Genomic DNA, 22,603 nt, shown 5'->3' with positions numbered 1-22,603 from the left:
TACTTTATTCTTTCTTTTTTATGATTTATAGGCTCGGCGTCAAGTCGGTCGACGCTGAGGTAGACCATGGCGTTTGATTCGGCCCATGCCAACCCTAGGGTTTGGCTCGGCCGTTTACGTGAAGTGTTGGGCTGAGGCTCGGCGTCGAGTCAGCCCACGCCAACCCTAGGGTTTGGATCACCACGGCCCACGCTAGGTTTGGGCTGAACCTCAGCGCTGAGTTGGCCCATGCCGAGATCGGACAGCTAGGCGTTGAGTCGAGCCACGCTGACATTTGGGCCACGGGCGTCGTCGGGTTAGCCCACATGCCTACCTCGGCGTTTAATATTTTCACGCCGAGATTAACGGCTCAGCATCAATTTACGGAACGCCGAGCTTGGGCACCTCGTCGCTTCAAGGCAAAGGATTCCAGTATGCACCAGGGGTCGGCGTCAATTGACTAAACGCCGAGGTGCCCACCCTCGACGTGTGTTCAATTGACGCCAAGCTCCTGGGTTCACCAAAAAATAATGAACTGAGCATACACATAACACATAATACACAGAATACATGAGCATATAGAATTTCACATAACAAATGACCACACCAACATACACATTCATTCAACATCCATACATACATAAGGTCCAACACATTCAACATCCAACATAGTCCAACACATTCAACATCCATACATAGTCCATACATATGCTTCATCAATCATCCAACATAGTCCAAACATAGTACAAGGTCCATACATAGTGCATTACATAAGGTCCAATGCATACATAGTCCATGCACAAAAGAAGCATATGAAGTCTTTGGATCTTTTAGCTCGCTCCTTGTCTAATGCTCCATCATTTTCTCCTTGTCTCTCTTTTTTCTTACAGTAGTCCATTTTCACAACTTTTAGCGGATATTGAGCTAAGTTAGAAACCATTAATGAGACTACCTTCACATAGCTATTTGGTGTTTGCTAAAATCTGAGTCAAGTATCATGATTACCATATCAAAAGATGTACCTTAATGTGGACGACGAGCGTAACGCTTTCCCCTCCCAAACGGATAGGTACCTGGAGTGTACCTGTCCACTGGTCTGAGCGTCCTCTGTGGACGTCTAGAACTGGAGGGGCCTTGAGTTCCTTGGGGTGCATCTTCAAGGTAGGACATGCCAATCTCATCATACTCATGCTCATAGTACTCTCCCTGTCCTTCATCATCTTCTCCCTGGTGTTCTCCTTCATCATCATAAGGACCATGTCCTTGACCACCCACTGCACTAGTTGCTGCACCATGTGAAGAAGAAGTCCCGCCAACATGTGCACCATGTGAAGATGAAGTCCCTCCAACATGTGCAGTAGAAGGTCCAGCACCAAGCTGTTATGGGACTACCACATCCGGGGCACGTCTACATCTAAGGCATGCAGCTACCTTTCAGAGGCGATGCATGGCACGCTGCATTTTGAAAGCACTATTAGTAAGTGGGGTTGGCCGCAAAACTATATAAAGATGTAACATCAACTGAATGACAGGAGACTACCTGAATGTGCTATCGTAACATGGAGGCCTCATCAGGATCACCCATAGGAATCATCAATGCCCTTCCTTGCTCAGCCACTGTCCTCATTATCTTCGTGCTCTATGCAACAAAAACAAGAATTTAAGTCTCCATCACAGTAAAGACCTCAGATATGGAAATAGTTGTATCACTTATAGCTCTGGCTAACGTAGGGGTGATCTCAACTTGCCTGCCTTCTTGGGTAGCTTGGTCATATGGGTTGTTGCCCTCATCCTCGCTCGCAATGTCAGCAATGTCTTGCTCTGTCCAAGCGGGCCTCAATTGAAGCCTTGTTCATTGACCAAGCCAAACAAGGTAATCATCGAATGCCTTGTCACGATGGATGGCGTGGATGCCCATGTTGTTCTGCTCCATCAACATCCACTCATCAATGTAGCGCTGGTGCTCCAGCTGCCAGTTGGTGATATTCTTCTTTTTTGTCTGCTGAACCTGCAAATTTTACACCATAGCAGCAATATGAAGGCCTACTCAATGATTCATTCATGTGAAACGAACAAAATATTGCATGTTATGTACTTGTGGAGCTGCCAACCAGTGGAGAAATCCTCGGGTGGAGAAGGCTACAGCCTACCAAACTATCATGCTACACGGTGAGGGAGATGGTACTTCACTGCATAGAAACAAACAAGGGGGGGTCCTCATCGTCCAGACGTCCTCGTCTGCCGTGCACAAGGAGCTCAAGTTGAGATCCATGACTTGCCTCCGTCGATATGGGCGCCATTCAACCTGTACACAACGTCGTCATCAACTAGTCGACGCTCAATTTGTGCACATATCCTCAATTAGGCCAAAAGGGTGGGAAACTTACATGATGTGGCAAAAGGGTGTCCAGCTCGTTGGTGAAGCTGATGTACGCGTGGCGTGACACGTGGTAAGTTCCATGGGCTCGCTCGTAGAGGTGTGCCACGGTAGGGGCGACAACTGCGTCTCCTTAAGGAAACCAAGGTTGTGGGGGATCAAGCTGATGCGGTCTCTGAACTAGAAGCCTCTCCCACATCCAAATCTACAAAAAAGAGTGGAAACTTGCATGTTAATCACTTTTGTTAAGAAAAAACATTGAATTATAGTGGAAACTTGTACAACTTTGCTTTATTACCTAGAACAGTGTGATGTACCCTGACATTGTAGCGTGCGTGCCTCCAGGACGGCGGCAAGCCTTGCAAAGCTAATGGTACAGGAAGCCAAGTATAGCCGAGCCCCAACTCCTATTGTCAGCATCCTCCTAGTTCCAAAGGCACAGGATGTACATCCAGGACGCCGTGTCTCTAGTGCCGTCAGGGAAGAGAACCGTACCAAACATGTGCAGGACGTAGGCTCGACAGTAGTATGTCATGGTCTAGGCGTCTATGTTGGGTGGGCACTCCTGAAACTACTGACGAAGCCACCTTAGGGACACCCCACTGCTGCGCCATTTCTTGCTAGCCTCAACTACCGCTAGGGGATGTCCCAAGAAGTGCTCAACCCGTTGCTGCCATCCTTCAGACTCCGTGTCTCCTGTCACTAGGAATCCTTGGATTTTGACTCCAAGGATCATGGCAACATCCTCGAGAGTGACCGTCATCTCCCCGCACGGTAGGTGAAAGTTGTGTGTCTCTGGACGCCACCGATCTATCAACGCCATCAACATCGCTGGGTTGAAAGGTGGCATGCCTCGACAACAAACACAAGCAACGATAGCAAGGTTCGCCAGCTTCAGGAGGGGCATGTACCTCTCGTCGTAGACCATGGTCGTAGAGGCCTCATGTGTCATTGGCCTTAGCACATTCAAAACCTATAAAAAAGACAAGCATGAAAAAGTATTGGTTCATGTCACTTTATAAAGAGCATGGACTATAGAGCAAAAGATGAATAATGCACTGTTTCATACGAATTATTGAATATACCTCTCCGTTCTGGATCCTCCGAGCCTGGTGGTGCTCATCGAACCTTGGATCAAGAAGGGGGAACCGATCCATCCTGCAACATAAGGAATGCCAAAGCATTAGTATAAGTTAAAGCATGTATATGTGGTACGAAGTAACATAACAATAAAAAAACAAAAGTAAACCAATGCACTATTACACAAAGCAATTCAAGTAGCTAGCTTGGTGGATACCTGTTGTCTAAGTAGTTCAGGATATTTTCTCTTATTGTGGCCCGTCTTATGGCAACCAGAGCAACGACTCTTTTAGGTGTCCTCTACAAAATATGTCACAACCTTACTCGTGGTTGATCTACCTTTTGTGGCTCAATCCATGTCCATCCTGAACCGCTTCCGCCGCCTAGGTCCTCTACTCTTCCAGAGTAAACCAAAATCAGCCACATACTTGGGGCCATCATAAGTAGGCCATTGACTCTCATCAAGAAATGGCTCGAACCGAGGATTCCAGGTGCTCATTAGGTTCCTCAAAGAGAACTCCGCGGCCATACGGGGAGGGACCTCAGCATCAACACGCCTAAGGCGACAGGCTGTAATCATGTGGGAGCAAGGCCTATGGTATATGGTCGGTTTTCCACATGTACACTTGTTCTCATTGATCACTACTTTATGTTTTTGAGCACCCCGGTCTTCACCACCAATGTTAGTTCCACCACCCTCTAGAATCTCATATCCATGGTTTATCGGATCGAAACATGAACCCTTCTATCGTTTAGACTTTTTCTTTGAGAAAGCTAGTTCCTGAGATGCTAAAAGTGGCCAAGCTTTGCCTGCTGTCCATAGAGACCTCGCATGCTTCTTCCTCGAAGCAAACCAAACATTTAACTTATAGAAGGTTAATGAGGCAATAGCAGTCACAGGCAGACCACGACAACCTCTTAGAAGGCTATTGAACATCTCTGCCATGTTACTAGTCATGAAGCCCCATCTCCAACCTCTAGTGTCATATGCAAGTGATCACTTATCCTTCAACGCCATCAACTCGCTCAAGAATTGCCTACCATCAACATTTGTGGCTAACTTCAGGGCATCTAGCTTATCTTTGAATAATTGAACCTCTTGCTGCCTGCAAACCTTCTCAAATAATTTGAAGTTATCCTTTGTGTGATCACGCCTTATAACCAGAAATCTCTTGTTCTACGATATTTAGAATGCTAGCATGCCTATCGGATATCACACAAATATCATGTCCCAGACCAATTACCACTTGTCTTACTAGCCTGAGAAACCAACACCAACTATCTGTGTCCTCCTTCCGAACAATCGCAAAGGCCAATGGCACAAGCTGGTCTTCTGCATCTGTCCCAATACAAACAAGCATTGTGCCTTCAAATTTCTCTATAAGAAAGGTCCCGTCAATTGAGACGACGGGCCTACAATGCTTGAATGCTTCGATGCTCTGCCCGAACGCCCAAAAGGCCCTTCCAAATACCTGGCTACTATTCCTTGTTTCACCCTCCTTAGGTAAATACTCGAAGTGCATCCCAGGATTTACAGCCCTCATTGCGTTCAACATTATAGGGAGGCGCTCATAAGCTTCTTCCTAATTTCTAAATATTATTTCTAGTGCACGCTGCTTTGCCCTCCATACTTTTCCATACTTGACATAGTAATTGTACCGTTAGAAGATGATCTCAACCAACGCAGATACCGTAATGGTTGGCATATGCTTCACCACGGGGCATAACTGCCTTGCAGTGAACCTAGAATTGAGCTGTAGATGGTTCTCTTCTGCCTCAGCAGTGGCACAAACATGTGGTTGCTTCATTGAGGTAATCTTCCATTTGCCTGCCTTCGTCTTCCTAGCACATACTCTCCAACCACACTGTTGTTCTTCACAAGCAACAGTGTACCTCTTCTCCTTGAATGAATTGATGACCCTAAAAGGTTGGTTGTGTATAATGGAGTACTCTTGCAACCATGTTTTCAATTTATCCATGGTATCAAACAATATGCCCTTCCGTATGATGAGGCAACCGCTAACATCAGGCACTGTTGTATCACTTGGTCCACCATCAGCTACTGCCCTGTGACCATGGCTAAGGTCCTCGAAATCACCAACTAATGGATCTCTCTAAGGCAAGACCCTAGATAATATCTCTATTTTCCTAAAATTGAGACGACCAACAGGGTGATCGTCATCAGAGTCTTCGGCTATCTCCTCTACGAAGGATTCATCATCTCCAGCTATCTCCATGTCAAAACGGTTCGTAGCCCTAGCATCACCAAAGTCTTCTTCACCACTAAGATCATCTTCGTCGCTAAGCTCATCCTCAATAGAAAAGTCTCCGCTAGCGTCGTCCAAACCTTCTTCTGCATTACCAATTACATAATCATCATCCTCTTCATCACTATCATAATTGCCCTCACCATCGGCAACCGCATTCTCCTCCTCATCTCCACCGCCCTCAAACCAACCTCCATCACGCTTGAGCGATCCAAACACTTCACCACCATCATAGCCTAGTTGTGTGACAAGTATTTCTTCTTTAGACAAAGGACCATAACCTATGTGAGCGGGGGAAGATGGGCATGCTTCGAAGTTATCATTTCCTAAGCCGAACTCCTTACTTACTACTAAATCCAAAGATCGCACTTCTAAGGCTAATACAACTGCTTTGTAATCATTCCATTCAGACTCGCTTGTAATTTTGAGCAACCGCTTGATCCGAGGACCCTTCGACGACCCAACATGTATGACACCTTCAAACTGAACATGCACGTCTCCTTCATTCCAGACTAACTTAACCTTCACTCGCTCCACTAACTGGGTCAAAGATGGTGTTTCAGAAAAAATCAACAACTCCTCACACATGTTCAGAAATTCCAAACTATCATCTCTTGTCCTAACAATACGGCCTCCATGATGCAACCTCACTAATTTATCCATCTACAGCCATCACACAACAAGTAGTGTCACATATTAATATATCATGCGAGTTTCAATCCAATAAGTAGAAACTAAAATATATCATTTCATCATTTTTAACCCCAACAACATAATCATTTCTAGTCATAAAAAATTGAAATCTAATGACCAACAAATAACTAAAATACATACTAACCCTAATGACCAACAAATAACTAACCCTAATGACACCTACAATAAACAAAGAACCCTAATGACCAAAATAACTAGAAACTAAACTAACCTAACATGTTCAGCACATAAAACAGTTAAACAACAATGCACTCAATTAACCTAAGCCATACATTTTGCAAATGCAAGTACACATATACCAAAACACCATACACCCATGATTCCACATGATTAGAGACAATGCAGGCACATCTACGCGGATAGATTGGAGGAGGAGAGGGATTATTACCTCGAGGAAGCTTCAGGAGAGGAGATCCGGGCACCTAGGGTCGCATTCGGGGTTAGGGTTTCGTGGGGGCCGTGGGGGGAGACGAACAGAGAGCCGGCGCTTTCAGAATGGAGGGAGGAAGAAGAAGAGGGCCGCGGCGCGGCTTCAAGAGTCCAGACCTTGGTGTTGAGTCGGGCCGCGCCGAGTCTGGTGGCTCGGCGTTAAGTGACCCCGTGCCGAGTTATTGGGCTACGAAGCGTTGTTGGGCCGCCTAGGCCGCGCGCCGGATGGTGTCAATAGCTCGGCGTGTAGTCTCACCGCGCCGAGGTTGGGCCTGTGGCGTTGGCTGACACAACGCCGACGTGTCGGACCCCATGCGCCACCGTGTCGCCGTCGACCGGGGTCGTCCCTGACGTGGCAAGACCTCGGCGTCGTGTCAGTCGACGTTGACCCTCATACCTTGGCGTCATGTTCTAAGACGTCTAAAAAATGGTCTATTTTCGATAAACATTTTTTTTTATAAAAAATGTTTTCAAAAGGAACCAAAATGCAAAAATTTCATAGGATGAGGACGACGACGAGCCGCCCTGGCTCCGCCCACCCCGCTGCAATAACTCCGCCCCGCCCTTGCACACGGACCCGGCCTCCGCTCCTCGCCCTTCGCCGCCAGGTTTTGGTACTCGTGGAGCGGTGACCACACGTCCACACGGCCACCCCGCCGCATCGCGCTCGCCTCAGATCCGCCGCCCCGCCGCGGCGCCAGCAGCCCGTGGAGGCCAAACTGCCCGTGCCCTCCCTGACTCCGGCTCAGCTCTGCTTCCCCATCTCGCTCCGGCTCCTCCTGCCCTGGATCATGCGCAGGTCAGCAACTACATACAGTTCCGGTCCGCTCTTAATCTGGTTCACTTTGTTTGAATCTATGAATGGCAATATCTCATGCTCACCACCTGTTTGTGAAAATGCTTTTAGAAAGTGTCACTAGATCATCTCCAATATGGCAATATCCAGTGGTTATCAGCTGGTTTGGATATTTACCTTTTCATATCCACTTCTTTAAACATATAATCGATTCTTGGGATTCTTCGTTCTTGGTGATCCTACATTCTAAGTCGAAACAATATTGAAATTATTATTTTGTACAGGTCAAATCAATGTCGAAACAATATTGAAATTATTATCTTGTACAGGTCAAATCATGCACCACTGATGTGCTTAGTCGTAGGAATAGTAGTGAGGGCACCACTGCAGGCAGTGTGAATATTATCACTGTTTTGTGCTTGAAACTAATGTTGGTCATGGCTGCTTCTCTCAGGAGTCTGGTAAATGTAAAATCTCATTCAACAAGGGGCCTATTGATTGTTTGCATGGTGTTGCGAGGATTATAATATGTATAATCATACTGCTTTGCCATTATTTATTATACCTTTTGTAGTTACTAATCTGGTCGTCCTGCTTATATTCATAACTGAATGTGTCTAGCTTTGGTCAGGTGTTGGAGTGTTGGGATACGGAATAGGAAGAAATGGTGGCTATCAAGATCATTAGGGGCATGAAGAAGTACAGGGATTCTGCAATGATAGAAATTGCCCACACGGAGCATCCAGGAGCTGTCGGAGGAGCGGGGAGCACAGCCCTTGTGAATGTTTGATCTTGACGAGCTCGTCAAAGCCACCAACGGCTTCAGCTGCATGCTCAAGGTCCGCAAGGGCGGCTTCGGCTCCGTTTACCGTGCCTTCTTCCGCTCCACCGGCTCAAGGTCGTCCTCGCTGTTAAGCGCCTCAACCATCACAGCCTCTAGGTCTGCTATATGCATTCTGAGTCTGCCAGTTTTCTAAAAGATTATATTTTATTTGTATACCTTGTGTAGGGACTTCTGGAGGAACTTAAGGTTGCACCTTCTGCTCCTGTGCAACCAGCTCTGAAACAGCAGCTATTGCTGCAGCATCCGCAACCTAACTCCATCAACCCCCATATTACATCAAAATTGGAAAGATATGATTTCCTTTTTCCATACTCATTTCAAAAGAAGAAACATTGTTCTTCAGTTTGTCTTTTGAATTGAGAAGAAGTTTCTGATCAATTTAATTGTGAACCAAGGTGTTTGGAAAAGGTATATCACCTCTCTACTTATCTTAAATTAATTATTTTAGCTAAACGCTTCCATTTGTATTGATCTTAATCTTGAAGTGGAGGGAGGGAGGAGGGAAGGACAAGGTTTAAGATGGAGTTTGGTTTTTAATTTTAAAACTACTTGTCTCTGTTATCACAACATGAAGCTCCAGATTTTCTTCATATTTTATTTATGCTATTATTGATCTTTATCAAGAAGCTGCGATGCTTGTCCATCCAGACAATTTATTTCAATTCATTTTGTCTTTTGGTTATGTGTCATCCTCCATTTGGCCAGACTGCAAGAAAGGGAGCTGATGTAGTGAACTCTGGAGCATACTGGAGACCACAACTATGGGACCTCAGCCTTGCTCTGGCAAACAGAAGATGAAGTTGTAGGATGTGGCAAATTGCTTAAGGGTGATAAGATGTGCATGGTTGGTATGTCTTCTTTGATAGTATGAGTCAAAAAATTACCCTTACGTAAAGTTTGCTCTTATATATATACTAAGGTTGTGTCAATTAAGTTGCTCTAGCATAACCAGAAAAACTGAGGCATTTGAAATTGTACACTTGGTAATTATTAGGAGTGGTTTATACCTTTCTACTCATGATCAATGTTGTACTTGGATCCATAGATATTTGAAATTATTCCGAAAGGTTTGGCTGATGATTTAGGATAAGCTGGAGCAGTTTTATGGTTCTTTTTTTTTCGCGGACGTGTAGACACGTGCTTCATTAAGACAAAGGAGAATAGTTTTACAAGAAGGAATCGGTAATCAATAATTACCGAATCCTTCTCCCAGCGCTACAACCATTGCAGTTTTATGGTTCTGCCATGCTTGGTGGGGTCAAAGGCTTGGATGCTTGGTAATGGTCAACGTTTAGTGATAATACTAGCTTTACAGAATTGATATTGGTTTGTAATTTTGCCATTTGTAGTGTCAAGAAATAAATACATTGTACGACTGTATTGTGTACCGTCATAGATCATAAAGTCACTGAATAGTTTGCATGACTGTCACATTCATGAGACAAAAATACTTAACATGTAATTGGTCTTCGCAGGCTGCAAACTACCTGGACATCAAGGGGCCTGCTGAACCTGACCTGCCTGAGCGTCACGGACATGACGAAGAGGAAGACTCCAAAGGACAACCGCGAAAAGTTCAACATCAAGAACGATTTCACGTCTGAGGAAGAGGAGGAAGTGATGAGGGTGTAACAGTGGGGAGGTGCTTGTTCAGGATGTTTGTTCAGGACCTTTCGATAACAACAGCAATATCCTATACCCAGGCCAGAGGGGAGGTGCTTGTTCAGGATGTTGAGTTTGGAGCAGGTATAGACTGTCTCGGGTACATAGAAACGGCTTGAGCTTTTGTAACTTAATCACATAATCTAATAATCTTTCATTTTGACAATTTTGTTTGAGTCTGTTAATTGTATGCATTGTTCTAATCTTTAGCTCCCGTGGCAGCGGGCACTCAATTAGTACCCAGTGTAGAGAGCTCTCGCTCTGTGCGGGGTCTGGGGAAGGGTGTCAGTGGCAAGCCTTATCCTCGCCTGTGCAATGCAAGAAGATCACGACTCGAACCTGGGACCTTCTGATCACAGGCGGTACTTTACCGCTTGCACCAGGCCCGCCCTTCTCCCTAGGCGACGGCGGAGGACGCTTGGTGCCTCCCTGCGCTGGCAGGCCGCGGGCGCGGCCGTCGCTGCTGCAGGAGTGTGCGAGGATGGCGCCGTGAGGGAGATGGCCGGAGGCGGGCCGGCGCTGTTGCGGGGCCGTGGCGCGCCCCGGAGGCGTTGGTGCGCAGCGGCTGGGGGAGGGCGCAGGCGGGGGCGCTCTGGTCGGGTGTACGCACAGCTGGCCGGAGGCGGGGCGGAGCACGCGCGGCATCCTGCGGGCGGCGCGACGGTCGGTGGAGGGCGCAGGCAGTGGAAAGGAAGAGCAGCGGAGGAAACCGGAGGGTACTGTAGCTAAGTCACCAGGATTAGAGATCTTTATAGATTTGTTATTCCAGATGGCTCTTTCGTGGCTGCTCAGTTAAGACTTGTAGCACTGCCAGCGCAGATCACCCAAATCGCTGCATAGCAGAACGTACTGGATACAGTTATCCGTGATTACGTACGTGCAGCTGCATCACTATTGTAACTGCTAACTGCTCCAGAGACACGATTTACCATTACCAGGAGCTGACTGAACAAGCAGGCCAAGCGATAATACATTATTAGACGGTCTCCACGATCCAAAATACAACTCGTCCTTTGGATGACCCATAGACCCATTCGTCCTTTGGTGACCCATTTGTTTTTGGATAACACTAGAAAAAATGGGGCGCGGCGTTGCCGCGCCATCTCTGTGATGGCCACTGTTTACTTAATTTTGTGTTTCTCAAAAAAAAAAAAAAAACTTAATTTTGTGTAGGATACTGGGTAATATGAAAATGCTAGATATGTATGTTTATATCCTCAGTGGTGCTTTAATTGGAGTATAATGGCGTAAATTCATTTGGAACATATAGAACACCAGTGATTCAAGTTTGCAGTATAAAATTGAAGCAACAATATAGGAGGCCCAAATTAAAAATGTAAATATTGTATAGAAGTGTCTTAAATTGTCTATCAATAAGAGAAAAATGTCTTAAGCATTGTTTATCAATAATGAGAAACAAACCGCAGAAAGCTTCTTTTTTAAGATTTGTATAAGCTGCTTATTTACAGACAATGGGCTTCTGGTATGGTCTGTCTATTTCATGGATAATTTGTGATTATTCAGTGATACGATATATAACAAAAGGTGTTAAACAGAAGTAGTAGTTGTAAAGTGAGAATAAAAAAGGAATGAATTCTCTAAATAAAGAGGTACACGTGATATGCATATTTGTTGCTAAAAAAATGTGACCTGCATAATTTAATTAGCGAGTTGCATGCTATTTGCACAAAGGCCTTGGCACAAATAACCGAACTGATCTAGTTTAGAATTGAGTCCGAGTTATTGTTTAATGCGTAAATGTATGAAGATTTGTGTTTACAGCATACTGGAATTTGGCAGCGATTCCCAAATTGGCATAGTTGGATTGCCCAAAAGCTACAAAGATTAACATATGTTTATCATCATTCATTTGCACTAAGTAAAATCTAATTTGATATACATAGAAAAACTACAACGGGCCGGGTCTGGTCTGTATACCAACATTAATTTAAATCATTCATATGATCAGCTCTTGGGTGGCAGTCAGCGAACAACAATTTGCCAGTGTCCATCTTGTGAAGAAAGGAGTGGGAACACACATGCTCCTCAAAAGAAAGAAAGAAAACAAACAACCCAACATGATAGTGAATACATATGGCCTGCTAGCGATAGAACAGAACTGAAGAATATTATATGATGAAGATTTACTTTGATGTAAAATATGGCACTTGCATTGCAAGGATATGAAGCTGGGTTGGGCATAAGTCTCTGATATAGTGATATGTTCCCAAAATAGCTATCAAAGCATGAAATTGGTGCAAATAAGGCACAGTGAAATCAGCTGTGCGTGGCTTTGTGAACAGAAGTGACACTATGGAGTTTAATATTACTTCCCTAATCTCTTTCCACCAGAAGAATGACATATAATAACTTAAGATTAAATGTCCCCATGATGAGATTATCATAAATGGGTGCTTAGAATAGTATTCAGACTCAGAAAAACTCATGCAAGGACAAGGGACCTACAAATACATGGGCAACATTCCGTATCTTTTTTTACAAATATCAGCATATGTGCACAACGTTTCCTTACAAACCAATCTCTCTTAAACCAGCTATATAATTTTTCATATGAAAATTACTTCACTTATAATCAGACTGTGTAAGCAAATCTCAGCCATTGAATGGTGAAATACATACAAGGCTATGAGTTGTAGTTCTATATACTACCGCTAATATTTGTAGATAGCCTTTTTCTTTGTCTTCTCAACGTATTTGTCCCCTAGGCTTCAAAACTACACATGTTTACATTGAAAGAAAAATAATAAAATCTTGCAGTTGGGAGTCAACATTGTGCAGGGCAAAACAAAGTTCCAGAAAATCCAAATATTTCATCAGTCTTGGAAATTGACAGAGAGTGAGGAGATCTAGATATGAGAGGCATACCATAATAAAATTTAGCATGGGCACGACATTTGATCGAGCACCTTGTACGCATAATAGATACTCCTACAGGAGAAGGAGCTACGCTGCATCTGCTGACATGCTGAACATCTTCAGCAAGCAGTGTGCACAGTAGGCTGGCGGGCCGTGGCTCGTAGTGGCGCTGCACCGCCGTGGCCGCGGACTATCCGCTCGCGGTGACCATGGGCCGCCGTGGCCGCATGTCGGGACGGCCGCGCGTCTGGCCAGCCACGTCTTGTGCATCGCAAGCTAGCTAAGGAGCCTGTCTGGTCAGCCACTCCTTGACCATGGCCCGAGTCTCGCCGAGCGAGAACAGCAGGAGGCGGCACCTAGCCTGTGGACCGGCTCTCCACGGCGCTGCCCGCGCGGGTGCCGCTGGTGCGGCTGCCGCGGTCATCCTAGCAGCCCGTACAGGTCCATGTAGGTGTTGACAAGGTCGTAGAGGGCGTCATCGTCGCCGCCGTCCGATCTGCTGCCCTCGGCCGCAGTCGGCGTGGGGAGCGGCGGTGGCCGGACCTCTTGGGCGGTAGGCCAAGCGGCGGCGGCGGTTCGGAGGTGCAGGACGGCGGGGTACGGGCGCGGCGGCTCCGGCCGCAGGCAGCGCGCGGAGGCGGCAGCGTTTTGGGCCTCCCGCTGCGCCGCCACGGGAGAGAGGAAGGGGCGCGTGAGGGCGGCAACGGCGGCGGGGGCAGGCGAGAAGGTTTGAGCCCATCCGATCTGGACTGCGGGTTGATTTTGAAATAATCTGAGGTGTTTTTTGTAAAATGTACTGAGAGGGCCTCTGGAGCGCGGGTTGATTTCCGAAAAATAGAAGAGTTTTTTCGAAAAATGACCGCCGCTCGCCCGATCTGGGCCGTCCACGCGCCCGATCGAACGGCCGCGAAAAGCAGACGACGTGGCACGCTGGCTGGCCGCGGTTTGGACGCAGGATTCATATAGAAAGATTACAGATAAAAAAAAATTAATACTTAATACTTATTTTTTATCTTCAACAAAACGTACTGGAGGCTATAGATATTGCATCAGAGACCCATTTTAGATTTGAGTTTAAAAACCTATAAGCCAAACAAGTCCACAAACAAAACAATTGTGTTAGAGACCTATTTTAGATTTGAATTGCTTAATAGATCACGAGACAGCCTTACAAGGGCGAAGCATCAAACATTGGTCCACGCATCATAATACAAATATAGATAGATTCACATCTCAGTGACAGAGTAGGCACGACAGCCAGTCCATACAAGCAGCAGCAGTACACCTCGGGCATGGCAAGGTAACTGCTGGGGCGCACACGCGCACATACTTGGGTTCATCGACACCACACGCACGACAGATACATAAAGAAACATAGCACGAACAGTTCACCATAAGCAAACTCGCACTAGGGATGCACCACAGTGGCACAGCCGTCTCATTATTTACCCATATATACTTAGGTCTAGATAGCTATGTGCACACAGCACACTGGCACACGATCTTCACTTGTCCTTTTTCTCCCTGGCAATGAGGTCCATCACAGCTCGCTTGATGCTTCCCCCATTCTTCGCAAGCAGCTCCTTGTTCACCTCTGTGTCTTCAAATCCCTAAAGAACAAACGACTCAAGAAGCTTGTAGCAAGTTGCTGGAACTACACAGAATAAGGCAGAGGCATATGTCTTACCATCTCTTCCAGCTCTGCAAGGAGTGGATCCCATTCATTCACGCCACATAGGTCATCAACAGACTGCTCCAGGTTGTAATTGTTCTGCCTAAGGATTTCCTTGTTGAGATCGATCTGCCTAAAACCCATTTCCTCCAGCTCCCTCAGCAACTTCTCCTCATTGTGAACATCCAGGTCAGACAGCTCAGGTACCACGGCATTAACAGGTGGAGGAGGCGCACTAACAGGTGGAGGCACAGGCACAGCACCAGATGCAGGCACAGGGGCAATTGCAGGAGTAGATACTGGAGCTGAAATAGGTATATTTGTAGGCAGCACAGGCATAGCAGGTAATGGTGTATGAGTAGTAACAACTTCAGGCATAGGCACATTAACAGAGGGCACAAAAGCAGCAGCAGATGTACTGGATATGGAAACATCACCGGTTGGGTTTGCAGGAGCTGGTGCAGACAACGTGGTAGGCAGAGATTTCTTGGGCTCAGAAACATCAGTTGAACAGAAATGGAACTCTTTTGTGCGTTTGGCATGTGCGCTAAGGGCTGAGTCAACAGGCTCAATGTTCACATCAATTAAATTGGTTGTGTTTGCACTATTGCTCTCAGGAGGCAGGTTCAGGTTAATAGCAGCATTCCTGTTATTGTCATTAACAAAAGAAGGGTCTTCCACCTACAGATACAGTTGCAGTTCAGAACATCAGCCGACATAAGGAAAATTATCAAAGAGTAAACCAATTTTTTAACAAAGTAAGCAACCATATTTTGGATAGCAGTGGGGTACCAACCTGGATATGAACCCAAACTCGCTGACCAAATTTCTGACCAGAAGGTGAAGCCAACCTCCAGTAAGATATGTACCTCCCTGGCCTTGTAGGTGCCACAAAATCAACAGCAACATCAATCTCTTTGTCCACAGGAAAGCCATCCACAGGAATCTGCACAACAACAACAACAACAACAACAAAACTCCAACTAAGAATTTTTTCTTGTACAACTTGCAGCCTAATTTGCAATCGAAACAGCAAACAGATAAATACGTAAAAAGCAATGAATATGTAGAGCTACCTCTAATGGAACAGATGTCTGCAATGCAAACTGATCTCCACCAACCCAGATAAGCTGTGTGCCGAGTGGCCACACAACAGACCCATTGTTATGCATGCGCCAAATCTTAGTGAACGGGGTAGAAGGTGTCATCAGTGTTCCATCAAGGACAGTTACATCCAAAATGAAGCGACTTTCAAGTTTCTCCCGTTTTGACTTCATTAGAACTCGTGTGTGGTGCACCTTTCGGTTCTTTTAAGGAAAAAAAATTCAAATCAGTTATTCTGATGAGGAACTTTCATACAAAAAGAGTTTATTCCATGAAGAACAAGATGAGGTACCCACCGCATGAGGATCTCTGAGAAGCCTGTGGGGTAAAATAGGTTTGTCTATTTTGGCGTACTCCATTTCATTTCCCATGCGTTGGAAACAGGAATCACATAAATCATAGTCTTCCTTCCTGTAGGGCAAATAAGGAAAATGTCAGAGCTAACATCATCAAATACAACCAACAAAATATTAAAGTAGAAACTTATTCAGGGCCTTACACATTAGATTTATAACGCGGACCAACAATTGGTTGCACTCCACAGCCATCACACTGAATCCATCTATGCAGACTACGTGCTGCTGAGTTTTCCATGTTACCCGCAAGATCTCCGTATGGATGTCCAGAAGACAAGAAGCGGCCTGGATAAGGAAAATGTGGAGAAGGCCCATAGCCCGGGGGTGGCACTGCTGGAGGTGGTGGTGCATAGGGCATTTTGTACATTGGAATGCGCCATCTAGAATCACTAGTGGCTTTTGCATTGTCTTCATATTGCCATGGGTGTTGTTGGCTTCTTCGTGGTCGGGACCATTCTGAAATGCATGGAGGTGGCGGAGGTGGGGCATGAGTAGGAAGAGAGTAAGGGGCAGGTTGGGTGACTGAGGACATAACAGTTTTGCCCTTATTTTGAGCATCAATCTTCCCTTTGCAAACAGATTTGTCAACTGAATTACAGGGGAACAGCAACTCCTCAACAGATGGGTACATGGATGGCTGTTGAACTTGAGGAGCTCCAGCATTAGGAACAGGTGCAGCAGCCTCTTTTAACACAGCCCTAAGACCCAAACTTGGCTTAACTTTGGGCTCATTTTTAGCTTCAGTCGGGGCCGGGGCCGGCGCCTGTGTCTGTGTCACACCACTGGAAGAGCTAGATGACCCCTCAGCATGCACATGAGATGGCCCATTGCCATTACTGTTTGGTGCCATCAATTGTGCAAAAGGTTTCATCAGCTCAGCTAATGGTGGTGGTGCTGCATCAAGTATTTCATGAGAGAGTTTAGCAAGGGCATCAGGTATTGGCTCTGGGATAGACTTGATTGCTTCACCAATAGCTGATTTTATATGAGCCACACCATCTTCCTGAACAGGCTTCAAACCTTCAATAGCTGACATTATCTGGGATAGTGGATCCTGAGCAGTGGGTTTCACAGGTGCAGAGGCATCTTTTTTTTCAGTTGGTTGATTTTTTTTCAGTTGAACAGTAATCCTCAGAGGGTTTAATTTCTGACGCAGAGCTGCATCACGCAAGTCATCGTCATCATCTAGCATGACAATATCACCATCCTCATCGGTGTAAGTCAGAACAAAATCAGCATCAGGACCAAACTTAAAGGCAGTAGCTATCTTTGCCCGCAGAGAAGATAAATTCATGTCAAAATGATTCCCATTGACACAACCATAAAACCTTTTAAGCGTATCACCATATTTGACCTGAAATATCAAAAAGAAAAGATTTGATAAGTTGCAATCAAAAGAGAGAATCATATGGACTTAACAAAAAGATGATATCATTTTGCAAACAGTATTAGTAGTAGTAATAATAAATTATTATAATAATAATAACAGAAGATAACATCAAAACAGTGCTATGAGAATTAGCCTAAGTCAGAACATAAATCATATATAAGTTGTGGACACAAAAGCTTGTTAATTTGACCTCCGGAGACCTAAGCTCTCTAATACCAACAAAGCCTTTTTAGTCCCAAGCAAGTTGTGTTAGGCCTAAGGCCTTAGTGGGAACAGAAATTAGTTAGGGTATAGACTACATGTAAGAACAAAAAGCTCTAACCAACCATGTTTTGAAACACATAAAAAGAACAATAGGTAAGAACAATCTAGATAAATAAACATATACACCCTCCATTCCAAATTATAAGATGTCTTGGCTTTTCTAGATACATAGCTTTTGTTATGTACTTAGATATATATTATGTCTAGATATATACATAGTAAAAACAATGTATCTAGAAAAGCCAAAACGTCTTATAATTTAGGACGGAGGGAGTAAAATTGTAGGCCTGTAGGCTTGACCATAGAGGGGTATGCAAAGGAAGGACTGTTTAGCGAGCTTAGGCCTTGTTTGGATGCACTCAATCTATGTGTGTTGGAAACTAAGTTCCACCCCAATCCACTCAACACATGTGGATTGAGGTAAATACAGGTGCATCCAAAGTTCCAAACAAGCCCTTAAATGGTGGAATCATACAAACGAAATAAATTTGTCTAACTGAAGATCATTGAAACTTAATATGACATATGACACACAATAGTCAACACAATCACACGAGACACCAGCAAATATATTGACCAATAGTGTTCAACTAGCATGCATAGGGCTGGGAAGAGGTGTGCAATGCTATGCAACCTTATTATTTTGAAACAACTACATGACCGGAATCTCATATACTCAAACAGAAGAAAAGAAGCAAGTGCTACAAACTGTAACATGGTAATAACAAACCTTAGGTTCCCCTTCTGCCTAAAACCTTTTGAAAATATATCATTTCTGTGCTTCAGTCCACAAAACGCACAGATAGAAACTACACAAGCATATACTGCAAACAAACTATAAATTGGAAGATCTACACAACCATATTCTGGACCAAAACATCAATCTTATCAGAAGGTAAACAGATCTCGTTCTGAATAATACACGACTTTAACTTGCCCAAAAGATTTCTTTTCCTTGCTATTTTAAAAGCCCAAAGAGAGGATCTCATCTACAACAGTCTGATAGTGTGATTCAAAGATCACATCGTACCAAGTAGGAGTAAATTTCGTAAGGACAATACCCTAAGCGCTAAAAGTTAGATATAGGTGCATCCTCACAATTTTTACTATAATAATGCGACAGAAAAAGACCCAATCTACATCATGGTCTCACACCACCATCATCTTCACGGATAAACCATAAAGACCAAAATACGTGTTCACCAACGAAAAGAACCTACACAAACAAACCAATCGCAAAACCAAGTCGTAAAACCCTAGAACCATCCTATAACCACACCAAGAGAACGGAAAACCCCTCTTTCCGTCGATGAAACCCCGAATCCGCACTACTCCTACGGCCGATTGACGATTCAACACAGAAACCCCAACCCCCGGCCTCCCCAAATCGATCACCCTACAAGCTACAAGGCGGTTTCCCGCGCCTCGCGCCACTACCGAGTACCGTCCACATATCATCACAAAGGAACAAAGTACGGAAACACAAGTTTTTCGGTCGGATACCTCACCTTGAAGGTGACGTCCCACGCCTCGGCCTGCGGGCCAAAGGGGAAAAACGTCGGCCCAGACGACGAGCCCCGGTCAGACATCGCGGCGGGGCCCCCGCGGGAGCCGGGAGGACAAGCGGCGATCGGGCCGAACCCTAGCGGAGTCAGTCGGCGATCGATTCGGGCGAAACTCTAGGTGCTAGTAGCAGGGAGAGGAGGAGGGGACGGGGGTCGGGAGGGCGGGCTGCGTAGCCGTGAGCCGCAGCAGTGGTGGTGGTGCGTGGCGAGTGTCGATGCGGGCAACGCCGGGACACCGGAGCCCCTCTTTATCACGCCTCGTTTGCTTCCACGCGAAGAGATACCTCTAGGCGGTGCGGCTGGGGACTTGACGCGCGGGGCCCCGCACGTCAGTGGCTGAACAACCGCTCGCTTTCCCCGGGTCCAGGGGCCTGCCCGTGAATTTCGAATCCGCTGGGGTGCTGTTCAGCTCGCGTGTCTTGGCGGGACCCGTATGTGGGGCACAATGTGAGTGACGATATATGTGGATAAGCTCGTGGAATAGAAAACTCCGGTTAAAATCCTGGATCCTGCATCTTCTTTGGGCGCAAGTCGGGATCTCCTGATGAGAGGCAAAAAAAAAAAAAAAAGTCGGGATCTCCTCGCCCGCTGGACCAACCGCGTGCGTTGCCTACGACCCCCACCGATGAGTGGGGCCCCTTGATTTATTTTTGTCAACGGCTGCGTACTACCCAAAATATACATTAGTTTTCGTTTTTCGAGAAATAATTTTAACAAAATATAGGGCGTTGTTTAGTTGGGCAAAGTTTACGCAGGCAAACTTTGCATAGTGAAGATTCCATACTGTAGCATTTCGTTTGTATTTGTGAATTATTGTCCAAATATTGACTAATTAGGCTCAAAAGATTCGTCTCGCAAAGTTAAAGCAAACTGTGCAATTAGTTTTTGATTTCGTCTACATTTAGTACTCCATGCATGTACCGTAAGTTTGATATGACGGGAAATTTTCTTTTTGCATAGTGTACTTTTCAGGAGTTTGGAGGAACTAAACAAGAGCTAGGTCTTATTTAGTTTCTCCTCTAAAATTTACTCCCTATCACATCGGATGTTTGGACACATGCATGGATTATTAAATATATACTACAAAATAACTAATTGTACAGATTGTGACTACTGTACGAGACGAATTTTTTAAACCTAATTAGTCCATGATTTGACAATGTGGTGCTACAATAAATATGCGCTAATAATGGATTAATTATGTTTAATAAATTCGTCTCGTGAATTAATTTGTTTTATTATTATGATCCGAAAACTTCCATATGACACTTCGATATGCCACCTCTAAACTTTATTTTCTGGATTTAAACACCATCATATATGCAAAATATTAATACTTAGGGTAGATAATTGGTATCATTGAAAAGATATTTGAATTTAGTTTTTAACAAATATTACACATATTTTCTACTAATGGAGTTAAATTTGTGGCACTAAAACTAAAAGCAATAAATAATTTGAGACGAAGTTAGTATCTATTTGGTATTGTCGCCGTGCCGGTGAGGAGGGAAGAGGAACTGTGACAGAATATCATCGGCAGTCCTCCGAGGGGTATTCCACGAAGGTAGATTGATCGCAGAGGAGCGTGAGATCAAGAACAAGAAGACAACAGAGACACACGAGTTAGACAGGTTCAGGCCGTCAGTGTGACGTAATACCCTACTCCTGTGGTCTGTTGGTTTGTATTAGCTATTGTATGATATGCTGTGATTTTAGAGGGGGTCCCTGCCCGCCTTATATAGTCCAGGAGGCAATGTTACAAGTCGGTTAGGTCTGAGAGATAACTGAAAAGTAATAACTGATTACAAAAATCTTAGGATCATACATATCCTAACAGATCTCGTAGTATCTTCAGGATATCTTACCGATGTCTTGCGGAAGGTGCCGAGCAGAGTCGTGTCTCGTAAGACTTCTTCTTGTGGGCTGTGCCACCCCTAGGGGCGCAGCCCATGTGATATGCCGTGAGTATCCAGGGTCGTACACCCCACAGCTAGTCCCCAAGCGCCTTGTATCCGTTGTGCAACGCCATCTTGAGTTTGTCCGAGCAGGTGCGAATAACGCCGAGCAGTCAAGCTCATGGTTCCACCACCATGCTGAACTGCCGAGCTGCGTGAACCGTCACCTAGCAGTGTGAACCGTTGTCGAGCAGCATAACCTGTCGCCGAGCAGCGTGACCTGTCGTCGAGCACCGTGAACCATTGCCAACCAGAATGACCCAAGTACGGCTTGCCATCAGGGTGTAAGGAGCTCAAGTTTAGAAATGAAAATTTCTCCGCAGTGGACCAAGTGTGCCCACTTAGAGTCCGAACAAAGTTGTAGGAATCAATCATCCTCTGTTGGCACGTAATCTTCTAGAAAAAATCCAGTATATTCACCGCGAGGTGAAGTGTGCCCACTTAGTCCCCGAGTCTGACAGCAGATGATATAATCATGTGGTGCTAGGGTCAGAAACTTGAAGAATAGTAGAAAACCAGCCGAGCAGATAGTCAGTCCCCAGGCGTGACCTAAAAAGAAAACAAAGCACATTAACCGCAAGGTAAAGTGTGCCCACTTAGTCTCCGAGCCTGACAGTAGGTGACGCAGTCACGTGGTGCCAGGGTCAGAAACAGAAAAACAATCAAATGCCAACAGAGCAGACCGCCACTCCCCAGCTGCAGGTGGAGTTATCGAAGAAATTGAATCTTGGAGTAAAAACCGGAGTAACGGATGTACAGTGTCAATTACTTAGCCTCAATAAATGGCAGAGAAGTCAGTGATATTTCGGCGAGGAGCAACTGACGGTAGCAACAAACGAGCGACATGGGCTGTGGTTGCGCGGAAATCCTGGTAACGACCCATTAAGCCGCATCGGAGAATTCGGAGCGGCGTAGATCGCGGGAACAGTTTCCCAAAAACCCTTGAGTCGTAAAAGTGAGGAAAGTGCTTTATAATAGTACCGCCCCCCATTCTCCCACCCTTGCCACTTCGCCATTTCATCTTCCGCCTCAGCCACCACACCTCCAGATTCGCAGCCACACACGTTGCCGACGCCAGACCGCATCTAGATCTGAGTGATGGCGCTAAAGAGGAGAGCTATGAACCTAAAGAAAACAAGCCCAAAGAAGGCAGGAGGCGGAGCCAGTCGCGATGAAGAGTGGATGCCGTCGCGCACTGGAGAAGTGGAGCTCGAAAGAATGGTGACGGCAGGCGTGCTTCCTAACCGCGTCACCGCCAGATGGCGGCCAGCC

General features: G+C 45.5%; 1 protein-coding gene and 1 long non-coding RNA gene across 4 annotated transcripts; one reads left to right on the top strand and one right to left on the bottom strand.

Moving 5' to 3' along the window:
- The first annotated feature begins 7,341 nt into the window (after nucleotides 1–7,341).
- LOC136462319 (uncharacterized) lies at nucleotides 7,342–10,351 on the top strand. 2 transcript variants are annotated; one of them, XR_010760696.1, is made up of 5 exons: nucleotides 7,342–7,645; nucleotides 8,274–8,540; nucleotides 8,652–8,894; nucleotides 9,192–9,334; nucleotides 9,962–10,345. It is a non-coding gene; the product is annotated as an uncharacterized lncRNA (long non-coding RNA). The 2 variants fall into 2 exon arrangements; XR_010760695.1 differs by having other exon boundaries at nucleotides 8,652–9,334; nucleotides 9,962–10,351.
- Nucleotides 10,352–14,211: 3,860 nt separating this feature from the next.
- LOC136466376 (protein JOKA2-like) lies at nucleotides 14,212–19,600 on the bottom strand. Of its 2 annotated transcripts, XM_066464748.1 has the most exons (8): nucleotides 19,320–19,600; nucleotides 16,301–17,511; nucleotides 16,098–16,212; nucleotides 15,774–16,004; nucleotides 15,494–15,643; nucleotides 15,135–15,378; nucleotides 14,713–15,002; nucleotides 14,212–14,635 (listed from the first exon to the last, which is right to left on the bottom strand). In XM_066464748.1, exons 1-8 carry the CDS (start codon nucleotides 19,398–19,400, stop codon nucleotides 14,531–14,533), a joined length of 2,427 nt encoding a protein of 808 aa, XP_066320845.1. In that variant the 5' UTR covers nucleotides 19,401–19,600; the 3' UTR covers nucleotides 14,212–14,530. The 2 variants fall into 2 exon arrangements, with proteins under 2 accessions (XP_066320845.1, XP_066320844.1); XM_066464747.1 differs by having other exon boundaries at nucleotides 14,713–15,378.
- Between the last annotated feature and the right edge of the window lie 3,003 nt (nucleotides 19,601–22,603).

Source organism: Miscanthus floridulus, chromosome 7 (assembly GCF_019320115.1).
Source record: "Miscanthus floridulus cultivar M001 chromosome 7, ASM1932011v1, whole genome shotgun sequence".
Classification (NCBI taxonomy): Eukaryota; Viridiplantae; Streptophyta; class Magnoliopsida; order Poales; family Poaceae; genus Miscanthus; species Miscanthus floridulus.
The sequence above is the reverse complement of the archived record's forward strand: the minus strand, read 5'-3'. Positions and strand labels throughout refer to the sequence as shown.

Bases quoted from the DNA above. Each gene is read 5' to 3' on its own strand.
- LOC136466376 (XM_066464747.1), bottom strand. From the start codon at position 19,400: ATGTCTGACCGGGGCTCGTCGTCTGGGCCGACGTTTTTCCCCTTTGGC. The intron at 17,512-19,319 runs GTGAGGTATCCG...TTGATATTTCAG, and splicing joins CGTGGGACGTCACCTTCAAG to GTCAAATATGGTGATACGCT. The intron at 15,644-15,773 runs GTAGCTCTACAT...GTTGTTGTGCAG, and splicing joins AGACATCTGTTCCATTAGAG to ATTCCTGTGGATGGCTTTCC.